Source organism: Physcomitrium patens, chromosome 8, assembly GCF_059467195.1.
Source record: "Physcomitrium patens ecotype Gransden chromosome 8, ASM5946719v1, whole genome shotgun sequence".
NCBI classification, from domain to species: Eukaryota; Viridiplantae; Streptophyta; class Bryopsida; order Funariales; family Funariaceae; genus Physcomitrium; species Physcomitrium patens.
Window position 1 is genome coordinate 10,687,629 of NC_143417.1, and position 17,203 is coordinate 10,704,831.

Consider the following 17,203-nt stretch of genomic DNA (forward strand, 5'->3'; position numbering starts at 1 on the left):
AAAACTTGTTGAAAAATCCACAGGTATCTATATCAGTTTGATATGCTTAGTAAGTTTAATTCCTGAAATTCAATTTTAAAGTGTTTTTTGAATTAAAAAAAAGGTAATATGAATGATATTACTTCCATGTTTCTGATAAAAGAAGTCTATCTTGTTGACACTAATAATGAAAGAAATGAGAACAAGTTATTAATTAACATTTTTTTAGATCATCAATAATCACATGTTATTTATTGAAAATATGTAAATAGATAAATAAAGTAGATTCAATTGTTTTACATATGCAGTTATGTATGTCAAGCCCATGACTTGATTTGTAAAAGGTAAATTATCTCTTATAATATTTCTTCAATCTACCAATTTTTTTTTGTTTCTATACCTAGTTGTTATATTAATAAAGAATCAGTTTTGAAGAACGTGATTGCAGAATATTCCTACTAATGTGCAAGGTAAAATGCTTAAGAAGCTGAGATCCTAATATTGACAAATTGAACTTTTTGAAAATCCGTGTCAGAAATCTGTGACAACAGCACAACTTCAGCTGGTGGTATGTTTGTCAAATGGTTGAATTTTGAATTGGAGATGATGGTTACATGATGTGGGTGGAAACACGTTTGCTGTATTTTTTAAACAAAACTTGAAAACCTATTTTGATGGAAATTAATTTACTCCTTAGTTACATTCTTCACAATTCTATTACTTGTGTTGAAAAATAGAATATACAATTAACGTACTTTGAATCCTTGTCATATTTGATAAAACAAGCTCTTGATTAAGTTGAAAAAATCTAAAAGTAAGTCAATATATTGTGAATTTTGCCCTCATATTTCCTCTCCCTGTGAGTTCCGTCCTTTCTAAATAGAGATTAGGAATGAAAGAGTTTGTTGGTTTCTACACACTTAGGGACATAACATGTGTATTACGACCTTGATAAGTCAAAACAGTTGACAAAGCATTTCAAAGTAAATGTAATTTACACCTCTTGCAATTCCACTATTAGCTTCTTTCAAAAATAAGAGAAAGTGCAACGGATGAAACTAAAATAAAATAATTTGAGACGATGCTACAATGCTGGCAGTTTCAGCGTAAGTTGCTATATTTTAGACGTTTTGAATGCTTCCAATTAATACGTTTACATATTTGTGAAGCTGCGATGACCAGACCTGCAATTCTTATATCACCCATAAATTACGGTATAGTTATTGATAGAAATTCTTTCAGAACAGGCTAATTAATCTGCTATTGGACTGAATGCAAATAATGCTAACGAATGAGAGTATCGGAAACTAAGAGGATGACAATCATCCAAATTTGTGCACCATTTCTTTCTCCATACGCACATCGATTAGTAGACTCTTCGAGATTGCACGACGATAAAACACTTTGAATATGAAATACAGCCGGTCACCACCGCTGCCATTGCTCTACATCAGCTCCCTCATCAAAACCACTTGTAGAACCCATGACCTGCATATCCATCTGCTTGGTGTACTTATCCTTCCTTCGCTTATCAAATTCAGGCCAAGCATCCATCTGCAGAAACAACATTCACAATGAGTATCCTTAACCGTGAACGTAGGCATCGGCAATCAAACGAATTAGAACTAAATAGTTGACAAGGTCCCAAGGGCCTGTCATATCGTACAATCAACAAGCAGGTATGCAAAACTTCAACTGATATGAGAAAATTGACTAAAAGTGTCTTCTTCGACGGAGTATGCAAAGGGGTGATATCCCTACCTCACGAAGATCATCCATTGTGATTTCATTCGAATGCAACGATAGGGTTTGCAGCTGAGAGCACTTCTGTAAAATCTCTGAAGGGAAATCCTTCAACTGATTGCTATCTAAAAGCAGCCTCTGTTCACAGACCGAACATTAGAACAGTACCACCTATCAAAAAATCGATTATGCAACTAGGGTCACAGAGTCCACACAGGTTAAGAGTAATTGACCATGACAAAACTATAGAGAACATATAACGATCGGCCTTGAAAACTAGAACTCGGGCACCCAAATCCATACAAAGTGTAGTTTCCATACAGTATGCACCATATACTCATCCTGTGTGAGGTGACTTACATTTTCATGCAATTTTTGCAGTGACCCTTCCAAACTAAAATGAAGTTACCATAAGAAAACTGGAGCATAAGATAAGAGATTTGCCTTCAAAAACGAAATCTGGCTCCAGGATGCAGGAATCGACTTTAACCTATTTCTAGTGAGGTTTATCTGCATCAAAAAATGGTAGAAAATTATATCGCTCAGTCTATCATAATCCCGATTACATGATTGTAAATGGAAAAACACAATACAACATTGCAGCAAACTAACGTAAACCTAGCTTATTCACCTCTGAAATCTTGGTACAACTGCCGAGGCTTGAAGGCACTTCCTCAAGACTGCACATTGAACCATCACCAAGACTAGTCAACGGAAATAAAGAGCATAGATTAATTCTATATTCAGCAAAACAAGCTGTGTCTATTCAGTTGTAAACTCAGCGTAACAGTAAATTCTTATGGGGATGCTTAGAATGCAAGCTTATTCCATAACACTCACCAATTATAACTCAGATCGAGCGTTTCAAGCGACACTAAGTTGCCGATGTCACTAGGAACGGATGTCAGTTTATTGTGAGAAACACTCAAGCACCTCAAAGACGTGAGAAGTCCGATCTCTGGAGGGATGGTGCTCAGTCTGTCATACAGATTTCACAAACTAGAATCAGCAATCGTCATTGTGATCGTTCAGGTATACAATAAGGCCAAAGAGTAAGCACAACGACCATCAACAGCTCATTGATAAGCCACACAATCATAGCCCATCACTTGTGTCGATAGCAACATGTACAGCATCGAGCATTGAATGTCGACAAAGAACACAGAATGTGCATCATTCCTCTGGCAATGAGCAATATTTAATTCCTCAGAACATAAAAGGAATGAAAAAACATGAAAAGAAGTTGAAGAAAATGAAGATACTGACAGGTTATGATCAATAGCCAGCACAGCTAGCCGGCTCAGTAACAAGAAGCTTTGCCAACTAATGCTGTCACTTTTCAACTGGTTGCCACTCAAACGCAATCTCTACAGACCCACCAAGATCGTATCATAACGAACCCCAGATGCGAAACCAGCAACTGGCGGCATCCACTCCTCTATCCACAAGAATGGGCAAGTAAGAGGAGATTTTGAAGCCGTGCAAATGACGACTACAAAAAAGAAAAAATATGTACGAAAACAGGAACGACCTTCGTCAAGTTTTCATGCAATAGAGATGAGGAAAGCAATGAAATTCATTAAGATGAAAAATCGCGACAAATCACCCCATCGAGGACATGACCATCGTTGCGTTGTAAAATAAAATGCTTCAAATGTGAAACCAACTTATTTAACGTAACAAGCGTTGCAGACTTGGAACAAACATTGAAATTAGGTTGCAAACCTGTATATTTGTCAAGCTCTTGACATTGGAAGGAAAGGCCGATAAGCAGTTTCCACCAACATCCATCACCCGCACAGCAGACTGGAGATCCCAAACAGTAATAGGAACTTCCTATCCATCCCTTGCATCCAGTCACACCCAAGGATCAGCTGATTCTGAGCAGTTAAAATAAGTCTGGTTAATCGACAAAATGAACCAAGGACAATGTGTTGAACGATGGCATGCCTCTTCGGGTACGAATAGACTGAGACAGTATTGAACGGAAGGAATGAGAACTTGTCCAAGTCTATGGGCATATTGAGACTGGCAAGTTGACGTAAGTTAGTGCCTTTCACGAAACTAATTAAAACAAGAAAAAATCCACGGCACCTCGAAAAGAAAAGAAAAAGTATTCCTGGCCTCTTCAAAAGCTACAGCACTAGGCACACGAATAATTTAGTTAGTAACTACACAGGGAGCAATGTCATCTAAAAATTAGCGGATAAGAAAATTCATACGATTGTACTCGTTTGTGAACACATTCTCAAAAATAAATCGTAAAGAATAGAATGCAGTACAAAAAGGATAGTGGGATCGGGTCTACATACCTGTAACCCACTATCTCGAAGAGAAACTACACCAGTCTGCTTCCAAGCCTTTAATCTGCTCTCGTCAAATCCGGTGGACTTCACAGGAATCTGCTTGAATGGAGTGGACCTCTTAGGAGGTGATGACTTCCTTTTTATTGGTGATGAACTCCTCACTGGAAACTGAAGCCATACAGCACAGGAACATGATCTACGTTTATTGAATACACTAAGAACATCTTTCTTCAGAAAAACGTTTCACGGCACGGCCTGCGTCTTAAGGGCTTTAATGTACTACTCAACGAAGTAAGCAATAGCAGGTCTCGAATAAAGGAGAATATTAAACCAGTAGCTTCCTGCAACTGAAGCTAGAAACAAAGCTCTGGAAGTAAACAAACTGCAAAAAGAAGCTCATATATTTGCCCATATACATGCAAAGAAAGGGGAACTCTTTGTACTGCGAAGACGTGTTATATTGAGAGTCCTCATACTAATGAGTATTATTGTGTAAGTAACCTCCATGCACAACAAATGGATAGTATACATAGAGCATACCTGACTCTGGAAACCTGCCGCAGCCATCAGCATAATCTTAGAGCCATTTGTTAATTGCGCGTTCTTTAATGTTAAATCGGGTGTCAACACTTTACCTGGAAGAAATCCACAGTGAAATCATCCTATTTAGATGAAGCAAAACAGTCCGTGGTGAACGAACACAATTCTAGCACATGCTTGAAAATTTGGCCAGGATAATTGGCTATAAAAATGCAGAAATCAATTCATGCAGTAACTCGTTACAAAGGTGAAAATTGACACGACCATTCATAGTGGATGGTTCTGAACAGCTAATAGTTATGCTTACGATTTTATTTTTTATTTAATTAGTTTAAAAAAGCCTCCTCAATTGATGATCTCATGACAGAGAACCTAATGATAAAACCAAACCAACCTTGTTGCCATGTTCCGAACTGAAATTTCAATTGCAACTCTATGACGATTTGCCAGCTCCTCTATACTGAAAGAAAAACTCCATATTAAAGTCCCGCTTCAAGAACACACAGAGAAAATCCACTCTGCAAAGACCTTCGATACTTCACCTTTAAAGATAAGCTTCTGAACGCGAGGCAACACATCCGTAGCCGTCTGTAGCTGCAGCATCATATCGCTCACTTTGGATGACGCCGGCAGCGATAGTGCAATACTCTTCGCTCCAAATTTGATCGTAAGACTCATAATCTCACTCGATGTATCCATCTCGTAACTATTTCCTCTAATCCACCCCGCCCAGACTTATAAAACAAGCCAATCTTCAGCAGCACAATGACCACTACAGAGCCTGTTGTCGAATTGAAGCGAATGGCTGTCGAAACCAAAACACGAAGTAGCTTGATACTTCGGTCTGAAACCCTAAAACCGTGCGCCATGAAACCTTGTGAGGTCGCGAAGAATGTAGAACAAGGGAAACTTAGGCATGGATATGAAAGGCTGGTTTCACGGGGCAGTGTGAACAGGGTTTTCGGAGTCAGCGGTGTGAATGCGAACTGCATGAGGAACTCCACAAATTTGGATTTCTGAATGGACAAATTTTATAGAAGGGTGTATTCAACTCTTTTTTCGTGAAAAATGTTTGTACGTAATCTCATATTTTTTCTGTATGATGTAATTTCGTAGAAACACCTTAATATACTCACCTCGTTAAGCATTAAATTAATATAAATGTGGGGCAAAATCTAACTTAATGTCTAGTGATAATATGAGATTTTAAGAACATTTAGTAAAAATCCTTCTGTAATTTATTTATTTTTCCTTTATTCATTCACTCAAAGACATTTATAGATATATATATATATATATATATATATATTTGATGAATCAAACCCACAAATAACATTACTAAAAAAATTACCAAAATAACACCATGTTATTGCTCTCACATTACAAAATAAAAATTGTTCATACAATAACATATTTTTAGATACGAGCCTTAAACATATATTAGTATTATGAATTAAATTATATAATGTAAAATAAATGTGAATTCTAAAATAAATTTACATTACTATATTTAAATGTAAATGGGATTGGATACACACAAGAGATTGACAACAGTGTATATCATGCATGACATTTACATTAATATACTTTTTGTAATCATATATGAAAAGGTAAAACAATCTAAACACTTAGAAAATAAAAAATTATTATAAATTAGCCATCTGAGAATGCTCATTAAATTTAAGAGTTAAAATTTTAAAAAGCTTTGTAATATTCAAATTTACATCTAAAATAAACCACTTCTTTAATTGACAGGTCACCAAGACTACATACATACATACATACATACATATATACATACTCCACAAATAAAGGTTTAAGGACCAAAATTTGTTAGTGCATGCATTCTGTTGAACAAAACTTGGGATACATACCACTGCTAGTTTTTTTTTTTTTTTTTTTTTTTTTTTTTTTTTGTCAAAACGTGTTTTCCACAATTATTATATTACTATTATTATGACCAACATAAATTTCTGTTATCTTTATTCATGAAATAACTTTCACTGGATTGCAATGAGTGCTCATTAATTTGATCTCAGAACATTTCTAAATAAACTTAAATGAAGTTATGATAACAAAAATCATGTCAAAACTTAATTTATTGAATTCACATAACAAAACTATTTATTTAGCACATAGCAACAAAAAGTAAAATATTTTTTTAAAACAAGTGCAATCGTTCATTATACCAAATTTAAAAATTGGAAATGAACAGTTATATAATATTCACTTTCATCACACAACATTACTTACAGCAACAACAGCAACAACACTCAACTGAACCTTACTCAGACAGACAGACAGCCAAACAAACAATCAAACAAACAAACAAGGCAAACTTGTGAACGACACCCACATGGAAGCCAGTCACAATGCCTTGCAATAGGGCCATGACCTCACAAACCCCAGCATTGAATGCAGTGGAGCCTGGCTTTGTTGTGTGGTTGACATGGCATTTAACTTACCCAAGTCAGTTATTGTTGCCCCCCTTTGCCTTCATGACTAAAAATGCATGCTGCAATTGCTCATAAGGGGTGGGGGTGGGAGTTCATCTGACATCTAAGTGTGTGTATGTGTGTGTGTGAGTTTTGAAACTCTCCCACACACAAGAGAAGCTGTGAGTGACTATGCCCTTCCTTGGGTCTTGTGAAACGCTCACCAAAGCTTGAGGTTTTAGGTCACACATGGTGAAATGGGTTGGTGCCCAGTGGCTCCAACTAGGAACTTAGTTTAGTGTTGGGATTGTGTGGTGAGCATTTCATGAAGATTGCTTTAGAAAGAGGAGGTGCTATTTTTTTATGTGTTTTTGGAAAACTGTTTTTAAAATTTTAAAATTTTTGTTTTGTGTTCTATTAGTTTCCGGTGAGTTGGAATCACTATAGATGATAAATGGTGGGAGTGGTGATACTATTAAGTGCAATTAGGGTATATAATAAAGTGGTGGTATTTTAAGGTTTTTAGATATGAGTAGGATTTTTACATCTAGTCTTGAATAACTAGCCAATTATGTTCAAAGGTTAGAGATTTGGGGTGAGATAGATGAAAAAGCAATGTAATCAAAGTCTTTTTGGGGGGCATTAGTTGTGTATGAGGATGGCATGCGTTGGATTGCTGGATTGGTGACTTAATGGAAGATAGAAATACCAAAATGATTGACTTACAAAGCATGTTTTGACTTGATTAAAGAATAACCACATATATAAGATTACATGGTTGATATTTATTTTTAATATTAAGGAATATTAATAGTAACCCATAAAATAATGCATTTATAAGATACAAATAATGAGGGAAAAAATAAAACATTTACTTAAGATATTCTTAAAATTCATTTGATTGGATAATATCAAATATCTAATGATCATGTTTTTCAGCAATACCCTAAAATTTTAAATTTTTAATAATATATAGATATTATTTTCTACTCATAAAATTTCATGAGTTGGAAGCTGAAACAAAACATATTATGATATGTGGCACATTTATGATACAATATTAGCGTTTTTTTTTTTTTTTTTTTTTTTTTGGATGCTACAAAATCATTTAATATACTAATGTGTACAATAGCCATTAATACACATGATGAGGTTTAAATAAATAGTTTTTAGAAAGTGAATTACGTGTGATGAGCTTTGATGAACTACACAATGTTGAATGAGATTACCAAGTACTACTGTGTCCTTCCTATTTATTTACTTTTCTGATAAGATAAACTTAAAATTATACATACATGAATACAGTAGAAAAAATGGAATAAATAAACAGAAAAATAATTATGTAAATTATCTGTAACATAAAATATCATTGTAAATACATATCCAAAATATTTTTGAATGATTCAATAATAAAACAAACTAGACTTTAAATACTTCCATGTTTCTTTTAATGCAAACTAAAAAATCAGAGCAATAAATAATCACATTATCAAAGTCAAAGCAAAAGACCAAAACTAGTCAATACAAGTGTCAATACGCAGAAGCATCAATACTTCGTTAATTTCGAGACAAGAGTAATTAACAACTTTGACTTCATTCAAAAACATTTGAATACATTTGAAAAACATACTTGAAAGTCCACGTAATCATCCTCCCTTTGACTGAATTTATTCAATTATGTTTAAATATTGAGTTAGCGCTCGGTGACAAAAACAAAAACAAAAACAATAGCCCCATTGCTGTACAGAAAAGACACTCAAGCTTCACATGTGGTGCCAAATTCATGCATGTTTTCATGAACTCATACCTCTTAATAATTGTAACCAAAATTTCCCACTTCATGAAACAAACAATCTTCATCCCCTTGTTTTACATGTATTTGTGTATATGTGTGTGTACATATAAATAAAAACTCACTTATGTCACTCCCAACAACATGGGTCCATGTCATTTATCTTTACGTTGAAGAAACAAGTGAACTGGTCCAGCATGATAAGTGCGGAGCTCGCAGCATGACGACAGTCATACAGTGTTTGAAGTGTTTATAGTCGCCGAACTTTGCACATCACAAACTGGTTGTTATGGTTCCAGAAGCCTGCAAAATGGAACCGGCCTTGACAGACAGACACACAGATACACTCAGACACGGTCATTGCAGTACAAAAAGACATGATGCAACGGTTCCGCAACACAGTAGGATGCCAGCTCCAGTACCCCACTTGAACTAGACAGTTAAAGCTAAGAGCTTGAAGCAGAATATGTCGATTCAATCGCAATAAAGGCACTTCCTGGGGATTGGATCAAACCATATCTCTCCATTTAGTTTTACACAGGTTTGGAAAAAGCGTTATTTATATAGGAAAAAATATATATATATATATATATATATATATGTAGAGAGAGAGAGAGAGAGAGAGAGAGAGAGAGGAAAAACTAGTCTCCGACCTCATTTACCCAAGCATGATTCTACAGTACATGAATCTGCCGTTGTGAGGAGCTGCAGAGGCTCATAACTGCTTGTGATTGACTTGCTACATGACAACCTTCGGCGTCAGACGGCGACATACGCTTGAGGTCAAAGCAGCCCTCCGGTGGCCAATAATCTCACCTGATCTCAATCATTGGTGCTGCCAGAGATGAGCAAAACCCCACATGTGAAGACTCGGAGGCCGGTTAACTAACACCCCCTCTTACACCAACAAAAGCTCATGAATCCATGGTTGAAAACCAAATAACCTTGTATGCGTGTTTGTGGTCTAAAAAAGGTGACTGCTCTCTTCATTTCGGTCGAAACCCATTCCCAGGTGGGGCTCAATCAAAGCGCAGGAACGTAGCCCCGTGTGTGTGTTGAAACACTGATGGGTTTGCATTGATTCTTTAGCATGGGGATTTGATTCGGTGTGGGAGGTTGGGAATTGGACGTTGAGAGGGGGGTTGAAGGGGGGGGAGGATCCGGCAGTCGGTGGGATTGCTGGTGGTGTCTAAGCTGTATATTTGGTCATTGGCGTTGGAAGGCCGTGGAGTTGCTGTATGTGTTGCTGTGGTCACTGGTTGCAGTGTTTTGCTTTAGGTAGTGACCCAATTGGTTGTGCGAGACGTTGAAGTGGAGGAGAAGGAGCTTCTTGTCTCTTTGTACCGTTCGGTAGATTGTTGGGTCTGCTTTTGGCCCCAGTTGTGTGTCCATCGCCTCGCTCTGCTCTCTGGTTAGTGTACGCACATCCACGCTTAGTAGGGACATTTTCCTGGCGTCTGTTGTTGTGTAGCTTGCCCAATGTCTTTCCCTCCTTGTCCACCTCTTTGCTCTTATTTGATGCTGGACCGGTGATAAAAAAAACACTTTTCCTGGGTGCTGAAATGTTCCATGGTATTTGTCCTCAGTCTAGTACACTCTGTATTCAGCAGTTCCTCATCGGCAACTTCTTTATTTTATTTATTTATCATTAATGAATTCATCAAAATTCTCAGGCGTCCACGTTTTCTGCAGCTCTGGTAGTGAAGATGTTGTTATCGTTAACGAAAGAAGAGAAGGCGATCGACCCGACTCTTGGATATCCCACCGGCTATGCAAAGCTCTGTCGCTATGCGTTAGCCCAGCCACAGGGAGCTTTGACGCCATTCGCGGAGGGGCCTCCTCAATGTTTTGTGCCTTACTCCCCTACTTCAGAAGAAGTACGTTTCTCATTCTTGTGCCTCACCCATTCAAGAAGCTCTGTTGCACACTATCTCGTTCTTCGTTCCGGCGTGTGCTCTAGGTGGGGTCATGACTTACGATTCACGTGTTTGCCAGAACTCCTACGAAAACCAATTAGTCATTGCACTTAGAGCCATTAACAACATAGGCATGATACTTGGTCCTACTGTACATTGCATTACTGTCAGGGGGACTGTCCTGAAAAGAGCTGATAGCAAACTGCACCTATCCTGGCAAACAAAGGAATTGCTTCTACCTAATCAGTGCAACCAGAGGCTTATATACGATCACAGTTGAATCTCGGAATAGATTGCATACTCACTTGCTGTGACACTGACAAATTTTCCTGTGGGGCAGCTGCAACTGCTGAAAGAGTGGGATGCGATTTTTCCTCTCATACCTGGTATTGACAAAGAGGCGCCCAATGCTCATGAATTTGCTGAAGAGCTCTGGGAGCAGCTTGATCACCTCGGGTGTGAAATCAACTCAAACTCTTCTGAGTCATTCAGTGTGAACTTGTTTTTGACGCGGTACAATTGTAATCAATGTTAAGTTACACAGGTAGGTACGAATTGCTCATCGTTACACTGTGGGATAAAGATCTGATTCTCGAAGGATTGCAGGAATGCGGGGTTTGATCCAGCGAAGTTTAGGGTGGACGCATATGGCAATGTTCTGTACTGGAGTGCCGATCCGTCCTCGCCTCTGTCCTGGGAGGTCGATCACTGGTTCCCACATTCACGTACGCAGTCCGCATGCCTATTTCTACTCGATTTTCTTCTAACATACTGAACTACCCACAATTTTGGGACCAAATGAAGTTGACTGTAAGCAAGGATTATCTGCATGTTCTTGGCAGCATCACATGATCGAAATCCATGCCTGCTAAACTCTAGTTCATTGGAATGCAGGAGGTGGTCTTACAGCACCGAGTAATCTGCAGATAGTACAATGGCAGGCCCGTCAACGAAAAAAGAATAGGCTAGAGTTCCTGGTGCCCTGGTGGGACCTACAGCATGGAGTATCAATCAACCAGTTCTTGTCCACATTCGCTTCCAAAAACGCTGAATTCAGGTGAGTCGTAAGAGGTAAAAGAAAAAGTTCTGGTGCCTTGTGGATTTTAATACCCCATTGAAGTGCAGTATTTCAGTTCATGCTTTTGTCCAACAAACTTCTCCCATAGCAAGGTATACGTTGTTTGTGTTCCTACATCAAGACTCGACAGATTTTTCATATCACTAGTAGTACATCTTATTGCACTTTGGTAGGTTGTCTGAAATAGTGACTGAAGTAAGCAAGGACTAATGCTCTTCTTTATGAAATTAGATCTATAAAGCCAATTAATCTCTTGTTTTTTAAAATATTACTTAAAATGCCTTTCTTTTATCTTATCATATATATTTTTTGGAAAATTTCTCGCAGACGACGGTACTTTGCACTATTTTTCGCCGGCGGAGAGGATGAGAAAATCGTTCGACATCATGTGGGTGACTGTGGACCATGGCCTCCCCAGCATCGAGGGAAGAGGTCCACTTGTGGTTTGGCAGGCGCTGCCATAGTGCCCGTGCGCAAAGAAAAACAAGTAGCTTCTATGACCTCAAGTTCTACTCCGTCTGCAACAATAGCTAAGCTGGAGGGGTCACTGACTGGTAAGCATCAACTTCTGGTATATTCCGTGCACCACCATAAATCATTTGTACAGCAGGAGGTGTGACGTTTATAGTCGATTGCCTCTATGTGTGGGAATTTACTGAAAAGAGGGTCTTTTCTTTTGATTTGAATTGGAGATTGTATAGGTTTAGGATCGTGAGCTTGATCCACTGCCAAATGAGCATGTTCCAACTCATGCATCAGGATGATGCCTTTAACTCGTTGACTGCTTGCTTTGGGGCATTATGATCTGTATTGACACATGTAACCTTTTCAATAATTCTAGAGTCGTTGAACCGACAGCAACGGAGCCTTGAGGAAGTGGATGAATTGAAGAGAGGCGTTCAAAATCATGAACCAGGCAGTCGGAAGGAGATCAAGGAACACGAACCTGTGCTTGTTAACCACACAACGGCTCATATCAAGGAGAAGGTGATACTCCTTCTTAACCTTGCAGCTTGCATAATCCTTCAACTAAGAAGCTAAATCTGGACGAGAAGCCACATTAATTATCAAATACTTATAGCTTGTGACACACAGCACTCTTCGCTTGATTGTCCCAAAATAAAAATCCTGGTCTGAAACCACACGGTAGTCATGCCTCTAATTGACCTGTTCTGACGTCCTGGACTCTGAATCATGTGACTCCAGTTGGTTCTTCTGACACATTGGGAATCTTAAGTGTAACTCATTAACAATTGGACGAATCCTATTGGTTTGTATCTAGATGTACTGACGTATGCATTCTGTGTGATCTACAAATAGTATCGAGTTGTGAGGGACTTTGGGAAGGAGAATAATACGAGTGATACTGTTTCCAGTGGTTGGAATGACTACGACAGGCAGTCAGTTGTCTCAAATACCATGCAAAAGGTAAATTACTGTTTGGACTGTTTTAATGGACGGAACAGGAATTCACTGAGCAATTTTTGTGTCCGAATTGACTTGCCGACTGCGTTAACTTGATGTGATCTCTTACGTATCTAGTCTATTTTGAAGGATTTTTCAATTATAGGCAGTGGTGCGTTCATTGTAAGTCATTATTATTCATTCATTAGAGCTGCGTTTGAATCCTGATTACTAGAGAATGGTAATGTTCTACACTCAGTGTATTGACTACTTTTAAATGGGCATAGGAATTGCGTCTCAAGAAAATAAGGGAAGAAGGCAAGAGAGAGAAAGAAAAAGAGGTTTCACAGCTTGAAGAGACGGTTCGAGCACTGAAAGCACAGAATGAGAAGGAGAGAATAGCTATTTTAGAGCTGGAGGGCAACTTGTCGAAGCACAAGCAAAAAGTAGAAAAGCAGAGGCGATGGGCTGAGACCCAGTCTTCATATCGGTTGTGCCTGGAGCGCATGATTCGGGATACCATGCATCAGTAATATCTCTATCTCCTACTATCACCCTGTGAGATGCACCGATATAGAATTGTATTCTAAATAAAATGAAGTAACAGTCGCACGTTTCTGTAAGCAAACATGCGATTGTCTGCCATATTCAGTGAGATATGACTGATATCCTTCGTGCTAACGAGACACCATTGACAACATACGATACTGATTTGTTGTGTGCAATGATTGCAGGAGTATTTCCTACAAAGAGCAGGCTCGACTCAATCAAGCTGCATGCAATGCTCTTATGGCACGTCTGGACTGCCAGAAGATGACATGCGAGGTTGCTGAGAAAGACCTCCTGCAGCGGTATTCTCAGCGGGAGGCGTTAGCAGCTTTGGTCAAGCCGGAAACCAGTGGATCCAGCCCAAACAAACCACTGAGGGGACGGGACATTGTTGACGTAAGCAGCTGCTTGTCGCTGGTCACCACGAATGATGGACAGATCGTGACTCCGGAAAAAGGTCTGCTCCAGGAGGATGTCTCAGAACTGCATTCTGAGGACGAGATCGAGGAAGAAGACTCTCTCAGTCTGCGAACACGGAACGGATTCTCTTTTCAATCATCGCGTTCTGACAACGATGCTCTGCTCCAACGAAGCTCATCCACAGGCAAAGGAAAAGGTGAGTGGCGAGTTGTCGTGCTCATAAATAGCTATTTTCTGTAAACCTGGCAAAGCATCTGAGTGCAGTTGAATGTGTTTCAAATGGTCCAATTCCAGCATCAACCACTCGGGTAGAAAAGTACGGTTCGACACGTGATCCTTAAAAACCTGCTTCAGAAAACTGTAGAATTGGCATGACTTTGATCAATAATCAGTTTGAACTAGGACAGGAACATGAAGAAGCGGTTCGTGGTTCTTTTATAGCAAACGTGGGTTACGGTAACACTAGGTGTGTTTGTTTGTGCTAGCTGTTAAGTTCTACTTGTAAGACGATTCGTCAGCATCGTTGTCACCTGAAGAATCTCAGGAGCAGGTAAAATGCTAAATTCTTGCATGGGCTTGAGTACTCCATCAACTGCTTCAGAGTCTGCAAGTTTAGAGCAATCTCATCTAGAATTGAATCTAAGCAGATGATGACTTGGGTGACATAGTTTTTTTCCAGAGAAACTTCCGAGAGAAGGAGCAAAGAGGAAGGCAATCTCGTTAGGAGTCGCACATATTCAACCCACAAAACAAGCGGTGGTCCATCGTCGGCATTTTGGACAAGTGCTTGAGAGCAACCATCAGACTCCAATGAAAATTGAGGATGGGAAAGAAGGTGGGACCTCCGAACCTGACTATTTCGTAGTGCGCCCCAGCTCAAAAATCTGAGTTTACCGACTTCACATTTATGCTGCAATTTTAATGTCCTGATCGGCTCAAAGTGAAATTCAACTCATATAGCCATTAACTCTAATCTCGTGGAACTGAACTTGACCGCAGATGAATCTATGCAACATAATTCACGAAATGAACCTGTTACGGCCAAGCAGTCGTCTATACATGAGCATGATATTGTAACACATCATAAACAAGATAATGTCATTCATAGCAATGAAAAAAGCAGCACCAGGGTGCTAGCTTGTCAGAATAGTTTACCTCCCGTGATTCTCACGACCACTGTGAAAACTGTACCCGATTGCGAGCCTTCCATCTATGTGCAAGAAATTATTGAAGTTGAAGCACCTCCTTTGGATAACGATAGCAAAAGAGGCATGGATGAATTGATGCAAGAGGTAGCATTTCATTTTTCCCGGGCTCATCAGCGATGTGGTCATACCTGACCTCGTTGTTGATATTGCTGTTTCCACTATCTTAGATGTAATATGTAATGGACAAAAGAGTTGGGAAATTTGCTTGTCTCCTTTCATGGTGGAGTAAGGTGAAGTTCATGTTAATTGTGGGATCCATTTGGGCTTCGAGTCTTGGAAGTGAAAGAGTTAAACAATAAGACTTACCTCTTCACTACACCAGCTAAAAGCTATTGAGTTTTTGCGAGGACATTACCTGGACATCGGCGTAACCTCTACCTCTTCTGCGTTCTCAGGTCATCGTCACGCACGAGGACAAGATTAAGAACGCTGAGGGTGCAACTTTTGAACACTCCAATTCAGACGATGAAAGAATCAAGGAAATCGGGAAGTCCAACATTGACAAATGGTTACATGTGTTGCTAAACGAGGAGTTCCCGCGAATCAGTACAGACAGCCCAAACAATGGCCAGCCTCCCCTTTCACCAGCTTTATCAGCTCTAAGCATGGCTGCTCTACGAGGAAGCGTAGAGCTGGAACAAGGCAAAGACTTCGATGTAAGTTCGTGCTTGTTTGAGTTTATAATATGAAACATGTTTCATGCTGCACCTGTCTTACATGCTTGTGTGCTTGATCATGTGCTTGGCTACTTAGTGTCGAGAGCAAGTTGGAATCGAGTAGAGCAAAAGAATCTAGTAACGAGACTTCAAACTTAGAGCTAACAAAACCACTGCATCTGGTTTCGCAGGAATTTCTCAAAAAGGAGTGTGCAGAGGGGCTCAAAGGACGCTTGAGTGGAATCATGCGCAAATTGAGTGTCAGGCAAAGTGATGAGGAGAGTGTCATTGACCTTTCCGGGCGAACAGAAAACAGGCACGACCTGAGAAACACATTGAAATTCTTCGAAGATTTTACACTGAAAGAGTGTGCTCTGCATGGACAGCATCAATCACAGCCAGCGTGTCGCATGAGCTCATCCATTCCTGAGTCCGTCAGAAACTGGCCAGAAGGTGGAATCAAACCAAAAGGGGGAGCAGATTGGTTGAGAGATTCTGCTTCAACAAAAATGAAGTCTTCGAACAGTAAGTCAGTGAAGGAAGAGCCCATTTCAAGTGTTTTTCTCACCTTGCACAAGAAGTCAGCTTCTGAGGATATCGAAGGTGCAGACTGGGAGATATTCAGCGGCGGTAACTCAGAGGGGCTTGCAGAACCCAAAGACGGATCACATCACAGACATGGCCTTCGAGCAACTTTGAAAGCCTGCTCTCTGAAGTGGAGAAAGTCTGTAAAAAGGTTGGACAAGTCTTTACAAGATGGCTCCATTCCTCTGCAGGATTGTTGACATGGGGACCGAAACTTCTCATTCTTTGCTGAGCCAACGTCATTGACATGATAGTCTTCGAGGAAAGCTGATGCTCTTACGCTTTCCTCCTCCGCATCGACTCCTTGCTGATCATCTTCTGCCGAAGTCTTGTATTATTATTACTTTTATTATTCTGATTCTTAGCAAGCCCCTTCCTTCATTGCATATATCTGATTGTAGAATATGAATTTCAGGTCTCACATTCCAGTGAACCTCGCATTTTAGAATTAGATCTCCAGAATTTACATTCTTTAGCTTCTAAGCAGAAATAGAAAAAGAAAAAAAACGAAGTTTGTGTGAGTTACTTGATCCCATCTTTGTATACTGCAATATGGGGATGTTACCTTCATCAACCGCATTATGTTGTTCAA

At 39.3% G+C, this 17,203-nt stretch overlaps 2 protein-coding genes across 7 annotated transcripts; one reads left to right on the top strand and one right to left on the bottom strand.

Moving 5' to 3' along the window:
• Positions 1-1,013: 1,013 nt before the first annotated feature.
• Positions 1,014-5,448, bottom strand: LOC112285279 (LRR repeats and ubiquitin-like domain-containing protein At2g30105). 3 transcript variants are annotated; one of them, XM_073536023.2, is made up of 11 exons: positions 5,111-5,250; positions 4,963-5,028; positions 4,569-4,663; positions 4,035-4,196; positions 3,448-3,558; positions 2,989-3,089; positions 2,563-2,700; positions 2,354-2,402; positions 2,167-2,232; positions 1,741-1,860; positions 1,014-1,533 (listed from the first exon to the last, which is right to left on the bottom strand). In XM_073536023.2, the coding sequence occupies exons 3-11, from the start codon at positions 4,599-4,601 to the stop codon at positions 1,405-1,407; spliced, it is 909 nt and encodes a 302-aa protein (XP_073392124.1). In that variant the 5' UTR covers positions 4,602-4,663; positions 4,963-5,028; positions 5,111-5,250; the 3' UTR covers positions 1,014-1,404. The 3 variants fall into 3 exon arrangements, 2 of the variants coding, with proteins under 2 accessions (XP_073392124.1, XP_024381722.1); XR_002970643.3 differs by lacking the exon at positions 4,963-5,028 and having other exon boundaries at positions 2,083-2,232; positions 5,111-5,448; XM_024525954.3 differs by lacking the exon at positions 4,963-5,028 and having other exon boundaries at positions 5,111-5,448.
• Positions 5,449-9,680: 4,232 nt separating this feature from the next.
• Positions 9,681-17,203, top strand: LOC112285515 (uncharacterized). Of its 4 annotated transcripts, none has more exons than XM_024526418.3 (14): positions 9,681-9,807; positions 10,488-10,672; positions 11,052-11,167; positions 11,318-11,436; positions 11,606-11,768; positions 12,117-12,343; positions 12,631-12,776; positions 13,110-13,217; positions 13,481-13,722; positions 13,928-14,358; positions 14,842-14,997; positions 15,162-15,454; positions 15,766-16,026; positions 16,218-17,203. In XM_024526418.3, exons 1-14 carry the CDS (start codon positions 9,720-9,722, stop codon positions 16,809-16,811), a joined length of 3,129 nt encoding a protein of 1,042 aa, XP_024382186.1. In that variant the 5' UTR covers positions 9,681-9,719; the 3' UTR covers positions 16,812-17,203. The 4 variants fall into 4 exon arrangements, with proteins under 4 accessions (XP_024382186.1, XP_090108648.1, XP_073391719.1 ...); XM_090252522.1 differs by having other exon boundaries at positions 9,701-9,768; XM_073535618.2 differs by having other exon boundaries at positions 9,749-10,206.

Bases quoted from the DNA above. Each gene is read 5' to 3' on its own strand.
- LOC112285279 (XM_024525954.3), bottom strand. From the start codon at position 5,267: ATGGATACATCGAGTGAGATTATGAGTCTTACGATCAAATTTGGAGCG. The intron at 4,197-4,568 runs GTATGCTCTATG...GTATGGCTTCAG, and splicing joins CGGCAGGTTTCCAGAGTCAG to TTTCCAGTGAGGAGTTCATC. The intron at 2,233-2,353 runs GTGAATAAGCTA...TTTTTGATGCAG, and splicing joins GTTGTACCAAGATTTCAGAG to ATAAACCTCACTAGAAATAG.
- LOC112285515 (XM_024526418.3), top strand. From the start codon at position 9,720: ATGGTTGAAAACCAAATAACCTTGTATGCGTGTTTGTGGTCTAAAAAA. The intron at 12,344-12,630 runs GTAAGCATCAAC...CAATAATTCTAG, and splicing joins GCTGGAGGGGTCACTGACTG to AGTCGTTGAACCGACAGCAA. The intron at 12,777-13,109 runs GTGATACTCCTT...ATCTACAAATAG, and splicing joins CGGCTCATATCAAGGAGAAG to TATCGAGTTGTGAGGGACTT.